The 21,664-nt window shown below is 48.3% G+C and overlaps 1 protein-coding gene across 1 annotated transcript in view; it reads right to left on the reverse strand.

Moving 5' to 3' along the window:
* Positions 1-2,083: 2,083 nt before the first annotated feature.
* The window catches only part of Colec11 (collectin subfamily member 11), a 29,494-nt gene continuing 9,913 nt past the window's right edge, over positions 2,084-21,664 (reverse strand). The window contains exons 4-7 of the mRNA XM_032908627.1: positions 6,896-6,967; positions 3,774-3,827; positions 3,179-3,274; positions 2,084-2,985 (exon numbers count right to left, since the gene is read on the reverse strand). Coding sequence (XP_032764518.1) covers positions 2,594-2,985; positions 3,179-3,274; positions 3,774-3,827; positions 6,896-6,967 — 614 coding nt within the window. The 3' untranslated portion in view covers positions 2,084-2,593. The remainder of the gene's footprint in view (positions 2,986-3,178; positions 3,275-3,773; positions 3,828-6,895; positions 6,968-21,664) is intronic.

Consider the following 21,664-nt stretch of genomic DNA (forward strand, 5'->3'; position numbering starts at 1 on the left):
GACAGGAGTGGCTGGATACTCTCAAACCAGTGGCCAGTGACCCAACTGCTATATAAGGGACACCAGTCAAAGATGTAGTTTGTTCAGCCAACCAGGCAAGGGAAGCCCTGGGTCCTGAAGACTGAACCCCAGTGAACTTTCTTGAATGGGGAGGTTGGGAGGGACACACCCAGATTTTGCCCGGAAACCGATGGAATAAATGTTATAAGTTCCAAAAAAGAAGAAGAAGAAGAAGCACTGCATGACATCATGGTGCCTGAGGAAGCTTCCAAAGAAATTTTTAAAAAAATGTACACCAAGAACTGTGAAACAGAATCAACTAACCTGGGCTCATAGTGGCTCACAGAATCAGAGCCACCAACCAGGGAGCATGCGTGAGTCTGAGCTAGGCCTTTCGCACCTATGTGACAGTCGCGTAGCTCGGTCTTCTTGTGAGAGTAGGAGATAACTCTAACGCTTTTGCCTGCTTCTGGGACGCTCTTCTCCTGCTGGTTGCCTTGTCCAGTCTTAATAGGAAAGAAGGCGCCTAGACTTACTGCCACTTGATGTGTCATGGATAGTGTTTAATAGCCTTGGGGTGCCTTCCCTTTTCTAAAGAGAAAGGAGGGGTGGATGGGGTGGGAAGAGGAGGGGAAGATGACAGGGAGGGCCTGGGAGGAGATAGGGAGTGGAAAGTGAAGTGGGGGTGTAATAGATGAGAGAGAGAGAGAGAGAGAGAGAGAGAGAGAGAGAGAGAATAAAAACTATGAAAGTCTGAGGCGCCCCCTTCCCAGCCACCATGTCAGCCTTCTCAGCATATGGATGCTGGCAGGAAGTGCAAGACTCCTGGAGACAAAGGACTTCATTGTCCACAGTCACGCTCCATCTCTATGGGACTCAAGCATGTGGAACTAGCACTCAGCTAACATACAGGACAGTTGACTCTAGGGACCTGGATCCATTGTAACGAGTAACAACACGCCTACCCTTTCCCCTCGAGGCAGATGCCTCCCTTGGGACACTACAGTGGGAACAGGTTCACCGACTCCCAGCATCACACAGTCTTTCTTCTGCAGCTGATACAAGACAAGATACAAGGGAGACACCAAGTTCATCTTCCAAGTTAGCTCACCGTGAAAACACCCTTCCTGGAGTGGACTAAGCCTGCAAGGAGCAGGGAAAGCCTGTGTAAGGCCCTGGGCTCAATATCCAGGAAGCTCCCCCCCAAACTGGCCCACACACATCAGTAGAAGAAAATTATCCATCGTGACTGTGATGGCATAGGCTTTTCATCCCAGCAGTTGAGAGACAGAGGCAGGGGGATCTCTGAGAGTTTGAGGGCAGCCTGGTCTGCAGAGCAAGTTCCAGGACAGCCAGGTCTACACCAAGAAATACTGTTTTGAGAAATCACACACACACACACACACACAGAGAGAGAGAGGGGAGAGAGAGAGAGAGAGAGAGAGAGAGAGAGAGATTATCAGAGCCTAGGGCAGCAAGGACTTCCTAGAAGACACACAGAAAGACTCGCTGCCCCAAGAGGCTGTCACCATAATTCACTCTCTTCCCCATCCCAGGTTGGTTTGGTTGCATGTGATGATATATTTTCTTTGGGAAGAGAGGGGTTATTTTTTAAACTAAAGATTCTGACATATAAAAGGTAGAAATTGAAGGTTATTACTCAAGCTCCCCAGAGCTCCAGTCCCTACAGTTCCCATAGGTGGACTGGAGCTTATTATAAGCAGAACACTGCAAAGACTGAAGGCTGTGGCCCAAGGCCAGGTCAAGATGAGTGTGGCTTTGCTCTCCAGGGCTCCCTCCTGCCCTGTTGAGCTGTGCCTTAGAGGAACCTGTACCTAGCAAAGGCTGTGGTGGCCTCTGCTCTCCATCACCAAGGTTCTCCATTCTATAGCCTCAGAGGCGTGGAACCCTACCAAACCAATGGCATGAGCTGGCTCTCGCTGTGACGGACGGCTAAGCCTCGTGTGAATCCCTGGCCTGTGGTAGTAAGTATTCTAGGTCTCTGTATTTCAAGGTGATTTGCTTTATCCACATTCATGGATAACACAGCTAATGAAGAAGATAGGACAAAAATCACCACACATTCCTTAGCAGAAGTCAGAGGATTTATTTGTTTTCCTGACATACGGGGTTTGAAGCACAGCCACAGTCATCTTACCTACATAACATACAGTGAAAGGAATCTATGTGGTAGAGTAACCTATAGAAACATTGGTCGCCACCACCTGGGTGCTTTCTGTGTAGTTTATAGGGTGGGCGGCAACTCTGCCCCTATAGCCACTGTTTGCTAGCTGCTGCGACATTTACCATGTTTTGTGACTGGACCAAGGCAAGAGCTTCACAGCATCCTTCTGAGTGGTTAGCCATAATGAACGTCTGACAAGGGGGATAAAATGGCACCTATTCACAACAGCACTCGGAAACAAGATTTCTCCCCTCCTGTGGTCCAAACAGCCCTCCCAGCTGCCAACGAGGCTCCGCACTACCGAGCGGAAAGGAATCCACAGACATGGCTAGTGGTGTTTAGGGGTAGCTTGTGGCTGCTGGTGTCTATAGAAGGTGGGGTTCAGATGGCCGTCTCCCCTGTCGGCCCTCACAAGTTCTCTTTGTCAAACTCACACATGAAGTACATGGTAATGTGGCAGGCCACATCGTTCCAGCCACCTGAGGCCACCATCTCCACACAGTCCTCCTCATCATAAGCGTTGTTGGGCTCTCCGCTGCGCCATTTGTTGAAGGTTTGCATAGGGGAGCGGTCCGAGTACACGAAAGCGCCTTCTCTCTCCAGGTCATTGATGCCAATGAAGACCCGAGCCAGGCCAGCCTGTGCCAGGTATGAAGCCATCAGGCCATTGGCTGCCTCGTCTTTGGGCATGCTCAGTGTGCCTCCTCGGCCTTGGCAGGACAGCTGGGCATCTGCGTACCGCTTCTCCTCCTTCACCAGCAGGTAGATCTTGCTCTCGGTCTCGCGCACACCAGCAACAGCTGCAGGGGAGGGCAGTGCTGAAAGGGCCAGCACTTGCATTTCTATAAACAAACTCAACACACTCCACCACACCACAGCCACGGGCACGGCAGCGGTGGGCGCTGAGCAGCACGTGGAAGCCACTGCTGTCCAGCTTCCGGGGAGAAGGGGGAGGGGCGGAGTAGGGACGGGGAAGGCCTCAATCTAACGTACCATTTTTTATGAATTTTATCTCAGTTGTCAGTTGAGTGACCTGGTTATCCATCTCCCCAATAGCCTTCCTCAGCTGGCTGCACTCACATGGAATACCTGTGTGAAGCAGCCTGTTAGGCAAGGGACTGGTTTTGGAAAAGAAGGGTACACACAAGTACACTAACATGTGCGCGCACACACACACACACACACACACACACACACACACACACACACACACACACACACACACACACACCACATCAGATACATATACTCCTGAGAGAAGGATCAGGAGACAAGTGTCCCAACCTTTAGGACAGGTTTACCTGATGCCTTACAGATGAATTCCAACCCTGAGAAAGTGTTTGTGTTTTGCCGGCATTATGTCTGTGCACCATGTGTGTCTACAGTGACCCAGACGCCAAAAGAGGGCATCTGATCCCCTGGAACTGGAGTTACAAATTGTTGCGGTTGCTAGAAATTGAAGCCAGGTACTCTGGAAAAGCAGCCAGTGGTCTTAATCTCTGGACCATCACTCCAGCCCCAGCGTTGATGGTTTTAAAGTATAAAGTTAAACGATTTTATTAAAGGTTTCTGGTCCTTTATGTCCTACCAGGTTCTCCACTGGGACCAGGGGGTCCGATGTCACCAGAATCTCCTTTTTCACCTAGAGGCAAGAAGAAAAATTAAAGTTAGCATTTGGAGGGGGTAATAGCCCTTGAATTAGAATGTATCGAGTTAAAACTCTTGTTTACTGAGGCCGAGGATGTAGCTCAGTGTATATTTACACAGCGTGTCTGAGGCGCGGGGTTCAATTCCCATCACCCCCCATCACCATGCTCTGTAGATGGCTCTTCAGGCTGTTTATAAGTATGGACATTTTCACTTTGTGGGATCTGGGGGAGCAACCAGTAACATACTGGAAGAGAGTCAGCTCCGACTCCTCCCCTCAGGGAGTGTTTTACAGGCAACGCCGTGTGATGAATTAACGCCCTGAGCAGATGGATGAGGGTAGGCCAGTTTTACGTCTCTCAGTACAACAGGAAAGTCTAGATGAACATAAAATGGGAGTTGGGGTGAGCTTGCAGATAGCCAGAACCAGGAAGTTCTCTTTGTCAGACTCACACCAATAACCCCAAACTGTAACCCAAGTTCCTCTGGATCCACTCCAGATAGTGTAGTGTCACAGAAGGACCTAACGCCAGGACTCCTGCCTAACTCCTGGTAGGTGGGTCAAGCCTCCCAACCCTTGCCATCAACCTCCCAGGACACACACACACACACACACACACACACACACACACACACACACAAAGAGAGAGAGAGAGAGAGAGAGAGAGAGAGAGAGAGAGAGAGAGAGAGAGAGAGAGATGAGAGAGAGGGAGGAGAGGAGGAGGAGAGAGAGAGAGAGAGAGAGAGAGAGAGAGAGAGAGAGAGAAACACACAAATAGTATAGAACACAGTGGGACCAATGAGGCTATCCAGCCACTGTGAGACCAAGCCATATGTGTGTGTGTGTGTGTGTGTGTGCGCACACCTATATCAGTCATTTTAGAATCCCTAGTGTGTACAACTGTCTCCATGAAGGACTCCACATCTGCAGATTCACAGTCCATTCACATAAGGAAGGAAGCCTCTAGGCAGCCTCTGCTCAACTCACTCCTCTGTGTTCTGTCAGGGGCTTGAAGACCATCAGAACCTCAGCCTGACCAGGACCCAAGAGGACAGCCCCACTTAAAGGCAAAGCCAATCAAATAATCAAAACCAAGTAAGGGTGATCCTGGTCTCCATATGAGACTTGGAGATGTGCCCAGCACACATGCTGCGTGGAAAAGAATATGTGTTCCTTCTGTCTTCCCCTTGCTCATTATAGCATTGTCCATAGCGGCCAATGGGGACAGATGGCTGAATACCAACAGCCTGGGAGACTGTAGCACACAGCACGGTCTTCTAAGCAATTCGCCCACCCTGCCAGCCATTTACATGTAGTTCTTCCCTGACTTCGTGGGGTCTCAGGAGTGCCAGAGAATGTAGGCTAAGAAAGGTTAACTTTCCACGCAGTTGGGGCGGGGGACTCCATCACTGTGACTTTCCAGTGTCGCTACTTTGGGGTTCCCCACAGTCCTGCAAGTAGCTCCTCTCATATAAGCCCAATAAATCCATTTGTCCTCTAGATTGAATTTTGGTGGGGGAGTACTTTCGTTTGTTGTTGTGACCTTAGGAGGAAGGGATAGACATCGTCTATGTCTCCCCAGGGAAGGAGTTCTCAGAATGCTTTGAAAAACAAAATCATGGTTTATCTATGAAGTAGGTGTTATTCAGTGTTAAAATAGGGGGATATTGACAACTGCTACAGGATGAATTCGAAGAGCACTGTACTAAGAGAAACAAGATGCCGCAGAGGGCAAATCCCATCGTATAATATGTAGGATGGGCAAATTCACAGAGACAAAAAGCAGACTCTGGGTTGTCAGAGCTGGAGAGGAGGGAGGGAGGGAGTTACTGCTTAATGGTGCAGCGTCCCCGTGGGGCGATAAAAACCTTTTGGAAGCAATGGGCACGGTTGCATCACATTGCAAATGTGGTGGCGCCATCGAACTGTGCAGCTGGAACAGTGGAAATGGCAGTTTTTATGAGATTGATACTTTATCTTGATTCTGCAAAGGTTCTGTAGCCTGCAAGTCCCGCAATACTCCATGCTCATCAGGAAGACGGCCCTCAGCACTCCGGGTCCAGCATCCAGGATATTACCCAGATGATATCTGATAGCAGGTCCGTCCCAGAGGAGGGACAGCTGAGTGCCCACCCCCCAACACTCCTGGTCATCTCTTCCTGAGAGGACGGCACAGGGCTGCAGCAGGTCCTCGATGCGGATCAGAACAAATCGCCCAAGCCAACTCAGCTCAGACTTCAAACAAGGACTTCCTAGGGCCAGGAGTCAACCTACTCCAGTACAAGAACCCAGGAGACAGAGCTGGGAGGACCACAGCCAAATTCCTTTATTATCTGTGATTGCCAGCACAGCCATTGGCTACCAAAGTTGGCTGTCCCTATGGCCAACCCACAACAGGACCCCAGGCCGACCTCAATGAGATCACACAGAAAGCTATGCAACCATTTTGTCCCCTAGGTCCAAGTGTTCAGAACATGTCTGATGACTGAATGTAGACCAGAGGACACAAAACAGAACGGTACAGCATTCAGCTATCCGTTAACTCTCTCGTACCTGAGGTCCTGGCCACAGAGAGGGAGTCCTGACCTGCCAAAGTTACACGAGTCATGTGCAGCATCAGGTGCTGCCTGACACTGGAGTTCCCAATCTCAGACGTGCTGGTGCCACCCCACGCCCTGTTCAGGCTGAGTCTTAGAAGACTGGGAAACTGAACCTGGGGGTGGGGTAAATTCAAGAAACATCACATCCTGACCATGTGAGTCTCTCATCATTTCATCATGCTTGTTAGGGGAGGTGTAGCTGAAGATTTGGGATCTGGGTCCAGCATCCAGGAGGTTAAATGTTCTGCTCTGAAAATGCTGCAGGCTGGTGTGACTCCACCCACCCTGATGCTCACAAAGCCAGCAATCCCTTTGGTTTCCCTAGAGTGAGAATGCTGCGACAGAGCTTATCAGAGTGACACTTGAAAATAAGAGCTCCAGGCAACGTGGCACAGTCAGTGGCTGTTCCCAGACACCCTGAGCCTAGTGGGGAATATAGGGAGAGACGTGTGTCACAAATACCTTTTGCGCCAATGGGACCAATTTTTCCATGGCGGCCCACAGTGCCTTTCTGTCCCTTGTCCCCCATGTCTCCTGTAGAAAAAAAAATAATGTCAAAGTTGATTGATGCATGATTGATCTGACATGCGCCTCTCTCTCTCTCTCTCTCTCTCTCTCTCTCTCACACACACACACACACACACACACACACACACACACACACACCTCCCGTTCACCATCACAAATACACAGGCAGTCTGGCACACCTCCTCTGCTCTATCATATATGCACAGGTGCTCTTATGTGTCCCCTCCTCACCATCACACATGTGCACACATGCACACAAGAAGAGACTTCACAAAGCACAGGCTCTTCAAGGGCGCATATGACTGCCACAGGATGACTCCTCACAGAGAGCCCACTGGTTTTGTTTCCAAAAGAGGAGATAAGTCACTCAGATGGCAGAAGGGAGGCGGACAGACCAGCACTCCTGAGTCACTCAGTCAAGGTCAGCTTTCCTCTGAGTCTGGACCAGGAAGGGCAGGTCCCTGTCCTGTATCCTAGCTCAGTGGTGTCTCCCAAGCGTGTTCTCACACCCAAACCAAAAAGCATCGCTCTGGAATACAGACACAGCTTGTTATTCTTGGGAACAACAAAGCCCTGGGTACCTCCGGCTGCATTTGAAGGTGACTCTGCAGGAGACACATGGCATGGGGAGATACAACCAGAATGCTCTCTGTGTACCTGAAGACTGCTTCCTGTCACAAGGCCGCTAGCCCTTCTGCTATCTCTCATCCACTGCAAGATGAGGCAGTGGCTGACCTTACCTGACCCCAAAGAACACTAATCACTGGAATAAAGTTAAGGCGGCTAGGACCAGCTATCCTCTCCGAAATCCACAACAAATCAAGACAGAAGTCATTCCTCAAGGCTACGTCCTTCCCTGAGTATCCTTGCTCCCTCGATGATAAGCTTTTGGGACTCTCACTGGTGAGACGCCAAAGCGCAAGTAGAAAGCAAGCATACAGCGAAGCCCTGAGGAAGAGACAGGCACCAACTTCCCCTCAGACAGGTTCATGGGTGGTCAAGACACCATGATCTTCTGATCATCCCAGAGACGAATGGAGGCTCTCGAGACAGACAGGAGGAAGGGCTGCCCTGTGTGCTGCTGAAGCATCTGATAGCACAGCACTTCCCAGAAGGCCTCCCCGTACTGGAGTGGGTAGAATGTTCCCTCAGCGCAGAGCAGATGGAGTCCAAAGGACAGAGCACTGGCTCCAGTGAGCCACAGCTGACCAGAAAGCACACTGTCCGTGGGAAGAGCGTGAGAACAAAGTTCTTGCTTGCAAAGCACATCTGTATTCTCCTGGACTGCTTCTAAAACTGTTCTAAGATTAAGTGATTTGACCAGGTTAAGTCCAGCAGAACCAGATCAAGAGCCATGATCTGATGATTTGAAAACCATTCTACCCTCCTGGTGCCAGGAGATAAAGATTGATGAAGTCTCTGTGGGTGGAAGAGCAAAACAAGTCACTGGTCCAGCAGGGTGCAGACTATGAGCCAAGGGCACAGGGACAATCCAGCAATTGCAACCTAGGGGAAAGGTAAACTGTTGGAGAGGAAAGAGGCACTGAGGTGGCCCAGGGCAAGGGCCCTGCCCTATCTGGAGACTGAGGGAGGGCATCTGAGAGGCTATAATGCATCCATGGAGCAATGGGGGCCACGAGAGAGTCAGTGAGAGGAGAGGGAGAGAGATGCTTGCTTGGGAAATGCTTGAAAAATGGACAAGGCAAGCATAGAGGCCAGCTGGTGGCTAGCCAGACAGCATCTAGGAACTGAAAAGAAGCTCCTTAGTTGGCAAGTGTCTGTAAGTTGACAGCACCTCAATGTCAGGATACGAGATGAGGCCAATCACAGCTTCCAGCCTGGGTACCCAGGTGCAGAGTGGATCATCCTAAAACCAGGAAAGGCACTGGGTTCTCAGATCCTAGAGACAAGAGGAAGAAAGGCAGTGGGTTTAACTTGGGGGCAGAATAGGGCTTGACACCAGTAAAAAGGGAATCTAGAGGAACTGGAGGGAAGCAGAAAAGAGGGGAGGCAGGCTCAGAAGCAACTCCATGAAGCCTTACAGGGGATGGGGGAGGGCATTCAGGAAGGAGAAAGGCTGAGACCAGGGCAGGCAGCAGACCTGTCAGGACATCCATCCATTGGTATCTTGATCAATGAGTTAAAGAATAAGAAAAGAAGGGGAGACTTTAGCAATTGTACCCAATTGTCTGAAATCCTAAGACTCCCCTGACATCAGCAGAGTTCCCACTAGACCATGCAACTGAGTTTTTAAGGAAATCACAAACATAGCTGATGTTTTGATGAAGCTGTCTTTGGCTGCATGAAGTGTGGATGCCACAGATTGGACATGTCAGAATGACCCCGGAAGCCCCACAGTGGAGGTGGGAGCCCAGCCGCTCCCACATGAAGGCGTTCAGTGCCACCGTTCCTGAAAGCCAGCCAGTGAGCTGACCTGTTCAGCCCAAGTTCACATAGTGTATTAGGCTCAACTTGCCCATCTGCCACCTGGGAACTCTACACCCCACCGCACTGCTCTTGTGTATAAGGGACAGACAGATTTGTCATTCCAATACCCAGGTTTGCCACATTCCCAGACAGACGGGGGCTGGGTCGATGGGTCCTAGAAAATAAAAACCAAAAATTTTACCCTGAAAAGACCAGCTCCCGCTAAATGCCCAAAACCTTGGGCAATCTGTTGCCTGCTACTACAAGGCTGGCAGGATTGAGGCTCCTGAGCGTGCATGTAGAATCTGTTGTGTGCTGTATAGGGGAAGATGGCAAGGGATTCAGAGGTCTCTGATCCTCCGTGGGGCTGCTTCCCTTTGAGAACCATCTAACTGGTTCAAGACTGTAGTGAAGAGAAAGTCACACCACAGCTCTGCCTTCTCAGCCTTCCAGCCACATCAGGTAGAAGAAGGTTGGTCCCTGAGGTGACAGGCAGATAGGATAAAGAGGCTCAAAGATCCCTGGGGGAAAAACACTGGCATCACAAATGCCCCAGGGTGGTTTTTTTTTTTCCTGCAAAACTCCCACCTTAACACAACAGTCGATTAGCACTCTATTGTCTGACTCAGTCCACTGGCTCCAGCAAGAGTCTGGCTGTCATAAATCAGTCACAACCTGAGGCTGATTCGAGAACACTTGGCTTCAGCCCATCCCTAACCCTCAAAGCCCAACAGGAGCAGGGATTCAAAGCTGTTGTTGACACTTGGCTCCTAGTACCAGCTGGCACCACACTCAGCTCCTGTCCTTGGAGTAGTGTAGGTGCCAAGCCCTACCATCAGGGAACGCAGGAACTAAGTGCGAGTGTGGGAAACGGGGCACAGTGGAGACAGCAGCAACTCGGCACAGAGGACGTGAAGGACACAGGGAGGCAGAGCCTGGAGCCCTAGAAAGCCAACGCCGCCAGCTGGCCTGGGTAGGCAGCAGCTTGCAGCCTTCAGGGGGCCTCTTGGGCCCCTGAGTACTGCTGGACAATGCACATAACATTGATGCCATTGGTTTAAGATGTGCAGAGGTCTGGGGAGACAAGGAGTGAGACAGCCCTAAGTCTGCACATCCTCTCTGAACTTACGGAGCTAAGTAGCCCTGAAGACGTAGTTTAATCTCTCCGAGCCTTTGTTTTCGCCTCTGTGAACCTGGAATCTGGTGCTGGGGTATGGCTTAGTTGAGAGAGGGCTGGCTAACATGCACAACACTCCAAATTCAATCCCCAGCATGGTGTAAACTAGCATAGCAGCACACGCTTGTAACTCCCAGTATTCGGGAGATACATGTAAGAAGACCAGAAGTCCAAGGTCATCCTAGACTATATAATTTCAGGACCAGCCTGGACTGCATGAAACCCGGCCTCAGAAAAAGTAAAAAAATGTAAGCTGGATATGGTGGCACACTTCTTTAATCCCAGCACTTGGGAAGCCGAGGCAGGTAAAGCCCTGTGGGTTCATAGTTAAGTTTCAAGGCAGACAGATAGAATGAGATAAATGAGACCCTGTCACAAAGCATATATAACTTAAGGGATGGGACAGATGACTCAGTGGTTAAAGAGCACTGGTTGCTATTTCAGAGGAACTGGGTTCAGTTCTCAGAATCCACCTGGCATCTCGCAGCCATCTATAACTCCAGTTCCAAGGAATCTGATATTTTCTTTTGGAAAGAGGCACACATATAGAAAGTAGGGAGAAAGTATATATATATATATATATATATATATATGTGTGTGTGTGTGTGTGTGTGTGTGTGTGTGTGTATATGTATGTGTATATATATGTATGTATATATATACACATGCATACATATATATTCAAGAAAAATACTTATATACAGAAATTAGCACTTTTTAAAAATAAGAATCTGAAATCCTATAGTAAAGGATTTTGAAGAAAACACCCACAAACAAGCCATTTGTCTTCTCCCAACCACCACCCCAATGCCTCACGGCCTTGCTCAGTGGCTCTGTGCCACCACAGAGCTTGGCTCAGTGGCCCCTGTGCACCTATGAAACGGGGTTGGCCGCACGCCCCTAGTTGGATGCTGGGGAAACAGGCACACCACCCAGAACTGCACCTGGCACATAGCAGGTGGGACACACATGTCCCCAGCAACAATCATTCATCATCACATGCAGAGTCACTCAAGTGTCTAGAAGTGTGGCAACTCACGCTGACAGCCCCAAGGGCCGGGTGCATGAACACCTGCACTTGAGCACAGTCCCAAATGAATGATGGGCACCAAAGTCGGCTAGGACTGGCTTACACATTGCTTCTATCAGTTTATCTGAGATTCCACCCTCCACCCAATCCTTGAAGGCAGAAGGAGCAAGTGAGGGGCTACAGTGAGGTGTATGGCACCCTAGGGTAGGTCTGTTCCCTTCCCTATCGTTTTAATTTTATTTATATGAGTACACGGTAGCTGTCTTCAGACACACCAGAAGAGGGTATCGGATTCCATTATAGATGGCTGTGAGCCACCATGTAGTTGATAGGAATTGAACTCAAGACCTCTGGAAGAGCAATCAGTGCTCTTAACCGCTGAGCCAGCTCCCCAGCCTCCCTTCTCCATCCTTAAGGAACAAAGGCAGACGCTTCTCATATGCTGTTCCAGGACAGTACATTCACATGAGTTTACTAAGCCCAATGCCACATCATCATGGTGTGTCTGTGTGTGTGTGTATATGTATTTGTATGTACTTCACTGACTGAGCCATATCCCAGCCCATCATACCCATCTTTTGATGAGCTCAGTAGTCCATCCAAAAAGTCTGTGCTGAAGTCTCTCCTGCTCTGCAGAACCTGAGAATAGAATCTTGAAAGAGGCCATGGGTATTCACTGAGGTCATAGGTCAAACCCTGATCCAATAGCACTGGTAGCATTAATAAGAGGAAACACCAGATAGGCACAGAAGACAGGCTACATGGGGATACGGGGGAAAGAAAGAGCAGCTGTCTGCAAGCCATGGAGAAAACAGCCCTACCCCACCTAGATCTTGGGTTTCCAGACTCCAACACCCAATGAACCAAATCTCCATAGTTCAAGTCTGTGGCTCTCCACAGCAGTACAAGTGTAGAGAGAATATCTTGTATCTGTATGGATGTGGCACCTGTCAATTGTAAATCTTTTGCCTGTCAGATGTAGGGTTGGTAAAGATCTTTTCCCAATCTGTGGATTGCTGTTTGGTCCTATTGATGGTGTCCTTTGCCTTCAGAAGCTTTGCAATTTTATGAGGTCCCATTTGTCAATTCTTGATCTTAAAGCATAAGCCATTGGTGTTCTGTTCAGGAAAATGCCCCCTGTGCCAATGTATATGAGGTTCTTCCTCACTTTCTCTTCTGTTAGATTTGTCGTATCTGGTTTTACGCGGAGGTCCTTGATCCGCCTGGACTTGAGCTTTGTACAAGGAGATGAGAATGGGTCAATTTGCATTATTCTACATGCTGACTGCCAGTTGATCCAGCACCATGCTGTCTTTTCTTTACTGGATGGTTTTGGCTCCTTTGTCAAAGATCAAGTGACCATAGGTGTGTGGGTTCATCTCTGGGTCTTCAATTCTATTCCACTGATCTCTCTGTACCAATATCATGTGGGGTTTTTTTTATCACTACTGCTCTGTAGTATAGCTTGAGGTCAGAGATGGTGATTCCCCCAGAAGTTCTTTTATTGTTAAGAATGCTTTTGGGTATCCTGGATTTTTGTTATTCCAAGTAAATTTGAGAATTGCTCTTTCTATCTCTGTGAAGAATTGAGTTGGAATTTTGATGGGGATTGCATTGAATCTGTAGATTGCTTTAGGTAAGATGGCCATTTTTACTATGTTAATCCTGCCAATCCACAAACATGGGAGATCTTTCCATATTCTGTGATCTTCTTCAATTTCTTTCTTCAGAGACTTGAAGTTCTTGTCATTCCGATCTTTCATTTGCTTGGTTAGATTCACACCAATACAATAGAGGGCTAATATCCAAAATATACAAAAAACTCAAGAAGTTAGACTCCAGAGAACCAAATAACCCTATTAAAATGGGGGACAGAGCTAAACAGAGAATTCTTAACTGAGGAATCTCAAATGGCTGAGAAGTACTTAAAGAAATGTTCAACATCCTTAGTCATAAAGGAAATGCAAATCAAAACAAGCCTGAGATTTCACCTCACACCAGTCAGAATGGCTAAGATCAAAAAGTCAGGTGACAGCAGATGCTAGCGAGGATGTGGAGAAAGAGGAACACTCCTCCATTGTTGGTACAACCACTCTGGAAATCAGTCTGGCGGTTCCTCAGAAAATTGGAATAGTTCTACCTGAGGTTCCAGCTATACCACTCCTGGGCATATATCCAAAAGATGTTCCAACATATAATAAGGATACATCTCCCACTATGTTCATAGCAGCCTTATTTATAATAGCCTGAAGCTGGAAACAACCCAGATGTCCCTCAACAGAGGAATAGATACAGAAAATATGGTACATTTGCACAATGGAGTATTACTCAGCTATTAAAAACAATAATTTCATGAAATTCACAGGTAAATGGATAGCATTGGAAAATATCCTGAGTGAGGTAACCCAGTCACAAAAGAAGACACATGGTATGTGATCACTGGTAAGTAGATATTAGCCAAAAGGAAGCTCAGAATACCCATGATACAACTCACAGACCATATCAAACCCAAGAAGAAAGAAGATCACATCTAAGTGTGGGTGCTACAGTACTACTCAGTAGGGGGAAGAGAATAATCTCTGGGTAGTAGAGGGAGAGAGGGATCTGGGAGGGAGAGAGGAGGGGGAGAGAAAGGGGGACCAGTTCAGATATGGGAGGAGATGGGGGAGAAGTACAGAGGGTCAGAAATTTGAAAGTAGATGTGTAGCAGTAGGGGAAGAAGCAGCCACTAGAAAGTCCCAGATGCCAGAGACCCAAGAGGTTCCCAGGCCCCAACAAGGATGACTTTAGCCAAATTACCCAACAAAGGGGAGAGAGAACCTATAGAGACCATACCTAGTAGATAGGTACGGCCCTCAATTGAGAGATGGGGTCACCCACCAACCTCAAAAATATTAATCCAGAATTCCTCCTGTCAAAAGAAATGCAGGGACAAAGAGTGCAGCAGAGACTGAAGGAAAGGCAAACCAGAGACCGCCCCACCTGGGGATTCATTCCATCTGCTGACACCAAACCCAGACACTATTGCTGATGCCAAGAAGTGCTTACTGACAGGAGCCCTGTATAGCTGTCCCTTGAGAGGCTCTGGCAGAGCTGGACCAATACAGATGTGGATGTACCCAACCAAACATTGGACTAAGCATAGGGACCCCAATGGAGGAGTTAGGGCAAGGACTGTAGGAGCTGAAGGGGTTTGCAACCTCATAGGAAGAACGACAATATCAACCAACCAGCTCCCCCAGAGCTCCCAGGGACTAAACCACCAACCAAAGAGTACACAGGAGGTACCCATGGCTCCAGCTCATTATGTAGCAGAGGATGCCTCTGGCATCACTGAGAGGGGAGCCCCTTGGTCCTGTGGAGACTTGATGACCCAGGATAGGGGAACGTTAGGCCACTGAGGCAGGAGTGGGTGGGCAGTGGGGGAGCACCCTCATAGAGGCGGGGGGAGGGAAGAAGAGATGGAGGCTTGTGAAATGGAAACTGGAAAGAGGGATAACATTTGAAATGTAAATAAATAAAACAAACAACAAAAATAAGTAAACAAATCTTTAGCCTATAGGCAGGAAATAGAAGGTAGAAGGCTGGAGGGATCTGGGATAGCGCCGGGCAGGAGATTTGCATGGAAGATGTGTGAGCACAGGTAACAAAACATGAGACAGCACGTAGATTAGAATAAATTGGTTATTAAGTTATGGTCTACGCAGAGAAGAGCCTAGGTATATGGCCAAGGTAGTTGTAAATATATTTTGAGTCTGAGTCTTATTTCTGGGAGCATGGGGATGGGAGGAAGAACAACCTAACTTCTACAACAAGCTGACTGACCCTGTTGTCCTCTGCTCCAGCACAGAAGCAAGTCCCAAAAGGGAGGTGAATTCCACAGGTCACCCAGTGAACCAGTGAATATCACTGTCCAGTGATTCAGAGCATAAACTACATGAGGACAGACCCAAGTCCCAGGTTTTTATTCACAAGAGTTCTGGCTGGCTTGTAACTCACTATGTAGGCCAGGCTGGCCTTGAACCCTCAGAGATTTACTTTGCCTCTGCCTCCTAAGTGCTGGGATTAAAGATGTGAGTACTACATCCAGCTTCACATTCGTACACCCTTAGATATGTTGTAATCATCTTTAAACCCTCTTTCTCACCTGCAAATGATGTCCTAAATGTCCCCAGAATCCCAGGTCACTGTATCAGGAAGCCAGAGTGGCATGCATAGGTCATAGGCAGGAATCCAATGATTAGATTATACTAAGACCAGTGTCACATGACTCCATCAGGGCTCCAAGTGTGCCTCAGCTCTTGGACAGGGGACTTTACCTCTATGGCGTACCCCAAGCCTACTCCTCACTGGCTCAGGAAGTACTGGAGGGTACACTTCTAAGAACCAGAGCTGAAGATCTTGTGCAGGCTCATGGTCTTTCTGGCCATAGGAAAGCAAACAGTGGCCTCTTGGGCCATTGGCCAGTGGCAGTCAGACAACTCTACCTTTCCTGTCTAGCACTTCATTCTCTTCTGTCCCAAACTTTCAGCCGGACTACTAGGCCCCAATCCATGGCACCTCAAGCCTGAGAAGCCTGGGTACACTCAGAAGAAGGCCTTTGTGAGACAGTCTGGGCTAGGCAGACAGAGCCGTTGCCTCCCCATAAACATCTCTGGGTCTACCCCAGTCTCTGATCCACCAGAGTGAGAGCAGCTGCTGGGAGCAGAACGTCTGCTAGGGTCAGATTTGGAGCTGAGCAACACACACATACACACAGCACACACACACACGCATGCATATTAGACACAGGTACACACACACACATGAACATGCATACCATAGTCATGTCAACACAAACACACTGTCCTACTTTACTTTGTCAGTTTGACACAACCCAGAGTCCTATGAGAGGAAAGCTTCAACTATGAAATTGCCTAGATCAGATGGGCCTATGGACTTGTCTGTGAGGCATTGCCTTGATTTATAATTGATACATGAGAGCCCGACCCACTCTGGGCAGAACTATGCCTAGGCAAGTGGTCCTGGGCTACATAAGAAACCAGCTAAGCACGAGTCTGTGAGTAAATGGGAGAACAAGCCAAAATACAGATTTTCTCCAATATCCCTGCCTCCAGGTTCCTGCTTTGAGTTCCTGCCCTGACTTCCTCAAGTCAGGTTACAGATGGACTATAACCTGTATGCTGAAATATACTCTTTCTCCTCTAAGCTACTGTTGGTCAAAATGTTTTATCACAATAAGAGAAGCCAAACTAACTAGAACACACATACGCAAATATGCATACATAGAGTACACATATGTATCACATGTAAGCATGACTATACAAGTACAACTAGATGCTTCATAATCATACATACATGTAATTATGCATATATAGAAATACCTCAAACTCACATTCACATATGTATATGCAAATATGTGTGTACACACTTATATATACTTACAATTAAATTCATTCACATATATGTATGTTCATACAAGGATACAGTGTGCTATCTATACATACACACAAATATACATGTGAATACAAGCATATATACACAGAATATTTGTACACATGTATACGTATATATGAACATGCAAACACATGGCACTTTATATACATATACTTACATACAAATATACAAACAGTAATTTACACCTATGATTTTGTGTGTGCATGCATGTTCACATATAAACATATACATATTATACATATGTGTATGTGAATATACATGCTATACATGTGTGCACACAGTTGATCCTCACACAACCCAGTATGATAAAGTTATTTAGCACAGAGTTAGTTAACCCAAAGCAGCAGAGGGGACCTTTTGCTACCTGACCCTCTAGCATCATAGCTTCACACGGGATCAGCAGCTACAACTGCTGCTGCTGCTGCTGCTGGGACTATACTATCATTTGGATGTGTTGAAGAAGAAGTAATGAAAGGCTCTGACACATCTAGAATATCTGCTCCTCCTCCGTGTTTGGTCACAGACTGGTTTTAGCTCCATGAGCATCGTGGTGTCCTGGTTACAAGGCTAGAACCCCTGCAGAAGGAGATTTTTTTTTTCAAAAGCTTTATGCAGTATGCACACTAGGTCAGCTGCACCGAGACACGTTTAGAGCCTGTGCCTTTAAGCAGAGAAGCTTACTGAGGCACTCAGAATGCTGGGAGCCGCGGTGACCTCCATCCTCACAGCCCATTACTCTAACGAGAAGTGGGGAGGCTCCCATTTGTTCTCCAGACACGCAGGAAGATGGGAGCGGGTGGGCAGCTCACAGCAGGTGCGTGATTCTTATTAATTTTAATGAAGATATCAGCGCCCTTTGAAGTGGAGATGGGGCAAAGGGGGCACTTGCAATTCAGCCTCCTCAGCGATTTTTATGAGGGATGGTGTGTGGGCTGCAGCTCATGACAGCCCAGTGCTGGCACAGCTACCCTCCCCTGTCTGTGCCAGGAGGGGCCCCAGCCTCTGTGGCAGGGGAACGGGGCAGCCACCCGCTCTTGTCACAGCGTAAGTCTGGGAACCAGACAGAAAAATCTGGGACAACACACACATATCAAGTCACATCAGCAGAGCCACTCTGTGCCTGCCACACAGCACGCCACCCAAAAATGCAGACACTGTTCTTGTCTCACTAAAGGGCAGATGACGGCAGGCAATTCTGCTGGCTCCACTCGGCCTGGCTTTGTTTCAGTAAACTCGATTCACCAGCAGGTTTCCCCTTAGCAGGGGGCTGCCCACTCTGCAAGTCAGCCACTTACTCCAGACCAGCCCCCGGGTGGGCACAAGTTCCATCTGGTGGAAGCTGAGCTGTCCAGACCCAGACTGGGGAGCCCGGTACCCTAGGGGGTGCTGTCTGCAGCAGCAGCACCTAGGCCTGTTAGTACAAGGCAACATCGGTGCCTTTCAGAGGCTGTGGGGGGTGCAGGGGGTACACAGACAGGGCCCTCAGCCAGAGCTGAGATCACCCAGGGACTTCAAAGATACTTAAAGATATTAAATCTCAAGGTATATTTCAAACTAACTGAAAAAGGCTTTCAGGGTACCAGCATTAGGTTGAGCCCCAGGGACATAAAATTTAGGATGATGTAGATCTGTCATTGCCCACATGCTGCGGGAGTGTCAAGAATAAAAAAGAAATGGTGACATGCTGCTCAACTGTGGCACTCACTGAGCACCCATCACAGCGTCCTTTGAAGGTGCCGGTCACTAGCAGGTCCACCTCCTGGGGTCTCCAGTGGATCTCATTTCTATAAGATCGGGCTATTTAAGTAGTGGCAGGTGACCTAAAAGGCAGCTTCGAACTCTGCCAATGTGAGCGATGACAGGCTTTAACCTCAAAGTGTGTGAGTCCAAATAAATCCTTCCTAGAGTCGCTTTGGTCAGAGCGTCCTGTCATGACAATGGATAAGGCAACCAGGACACCAGGTGGGATGCTGCACGCCCTTAACTCTAGTACTCAGGAGGCTGAAGCAGGAGGATGATTTCACAGGAAGTTCGAGGCCAGTCTGTGATACTTGAGAGCCTGTCTCAAAGAGGAGTCAGAAAATTCCACGTTAACACTCGGACCCCAGCAGCCTGTGATGTCCCACACACACCTAGAGCCTGCACATCTCGCTCCGCATGGCCCAAATCAAGAACAATGGCTCCTGCTGTAACATTTACTGCTTAACAAGGGATCAAGGTGCACGCTTGTCTTTCCAAATATGAACCCACTCCTGGGGACAAAGTCAAACCAGGCAGCTTCCTTAACCCTTATAAAGAATTCGTTCTCAGGCTCTCATCCCTTCCCATCATCCCCTCCACTCGTCTTCCCCTTTTCCCTCTCCCTCTCCTCTCCCTCTCCCTCTCCTCTCCCTCTCCTTTCCTTCCCTCCCTCCCTCCTTCCTCCCCCTTCCACTCTCCCCCTCCCCTTTCCCTCCCCCCTCCCCTCTCTCTTTCTCTCTCTCTCTTTCTCTCTTTCTGAATTCAGCTCCTGCGTCTGTCTCCTGCAGTGCATTTCTTCATTAAACCTTCTTGCATCTGTTCCAACCTGATCAATGCTTTCACCCCCATGCCTTCAGCTGCCCTCCATTTCTGGCACAATACTACAGTTATCACCGTCTAGAATGCCGCTTTGGTTGAAATGTCATACATTATATTTTGTTTTGGTTTTATTTTCAAGGGTTTTTTTTTGTTTTTGTTTTTGTTTTTTTTTTTTTTTTTTTTTTTGTTTTTTTTTTTTTTTTTTTTTTTTTTTTTTGTTTTTTTTTTTTTTTTTGCAGTTTGTTTTAGAGACAGTATCTCACTATGTAGCCAAGGCTGGCCTCAAACTCACCACCCTTCTGCCTTAGTCTCCTGAGTGCTGGGTGGTAGGCATGCATAACCACATGCATTGCATTTGGGACACAGCAAGAAAATAGTACCGTAAATGGGGAAGGAGAAAGAGAGGGAGCAAAATTCCTTAGGGAGAGTGCACAGCCATAAAACGGGAGCGGCAAGCAGGGAGCACACATTGGGCTTGCAGTGGTATGTAGGCCTCCTCAGGGGCACTCATGCCTGGGCCCTACCTGCAGGTACTAGGAAACAAAATGCCAGGAATCTTAATCTCTGCGAGTCCTCAAATCAATAGGAAAGGAAGGGTATCAAACCCACACTCTAGAAAGACTGTTCACACCTCCAGGAGGTAACGGACGAGCAGGAGCATCCCCAGCAGATGGGAGCAGAGGCCCCAGCAGGGCCCACCCACAGCACACACCATGAATAGATACCCACAAACCATGCAACCTTGTGGGGAGGGCAGCTCGCGCCTCACGGTGAGCCTGGAAGCTAGCCAGATTGAAGGTGGGGAGCAGCAGGGCCTGGTACTCAGTCCCTGCTGCCTCCTTTCCAGCTTGGCAGTGGATCTGTTTGAGATGTGAAGAGAGGAGAGGCGCTGGGATGACACAGCTCCCAGACTTCCTGAACAGCGCCTGATGTGGCCATAGTAAGAATTGGTTTCAAATTAGCTGAGGAAAGCGCCTACACATCAAGTGATGGGAAGAGAGAAAGCAGTCATAAGAGAATGTTCTAGAACAGAAGGTCCTGATGAGGTTACCAGAACACTCAGAAGCCGGTGCCACGCTGAATATAAAAGGATGTTGGCACAAGTTGACGGCCAAACCCAACTACAGATATGGGCCACGTTTGCAGTTGTGAGACGTGTAAAGCCAGAGGCTGGAAAGGTCATGACGTGTAAAGGTCAGAGGCTGGGCAGCCTCATGACTGCTTTAAGGAGCAGAATGGTTGGTGCTGTATCTACACAGAACAGGGAAAACCCACCACCTTGTGGACCTGGATTTCACATCCATAACCCAACAATAGTTAGAACTGAAGCGTGACTGAACAGAGCTTTCTAGAAGGAATCCAGCTGTACCTCCCAGCACGGTGACATTGCCTGGTCTTCCAGAGATATGAGGATACAGCCTACAAGGCTTGGAGTTGGGTTCTCCAAGAGGATGAACAGCTCAGCTTGGGCATCTCTACTGTGCCCTGGATAGCTCAGCAGGCGTCCTGCCCATCCAGCTGCAGTGCTAGCCTGTGACCAGGATTCACAGACCTACTCCATCCCACTCCTGGGCCTGGACAAGATTCCTGGGAAGCCTACATCATTCTTAAGTTGGTTTTTGTGTAGTCCTGGCTGGCCCAGAACTCACTCTCTAGACCAGTCTGTTGTCAAGCTCATAGATATCTGCCTGACTCTGTCTCCTGAGTGCTGTCATTAAGGCGTGGGCCTCCATGCCTGGCCTCCCTAACTCCTGAGGCAAATGTAGCTCACAGGGCTTGCAGCAGGCAATGGAGGGCAGTTTGGGGAACAAGCTTGAAAACATCTTAAGGCCATCTTCACATATTTGACATTAACTAACAAGAGTAAATCTGAGATGGGCATGGTTTTGGAAAGGGAATATTGCTGTGTAGCTCAGGCCAACCTCAAACTCATGATCCTCCTGCCTCTGCTTTTAGTGTTACTAGAATTAAAGGTGTGAACTATCACATCCACCCAAACTTGCAAATGCACACTCAGTCTAATAAGCAATCCCAAGATCAGAGTACATCTTGA

This window comes from Rattus rattus, chromosome 7 (assembly GCF_011064425.1).
Source record: "Rattus rattus isolate New Zealand chromosome 7, Rrattus_CSIRO_v1, whole genome shotgun sequence".
NCBI lineage: Eukaryota > Metazoa > Chordata > Mammalia > Rodentia > Muridae > Rattus > Rattus rattus.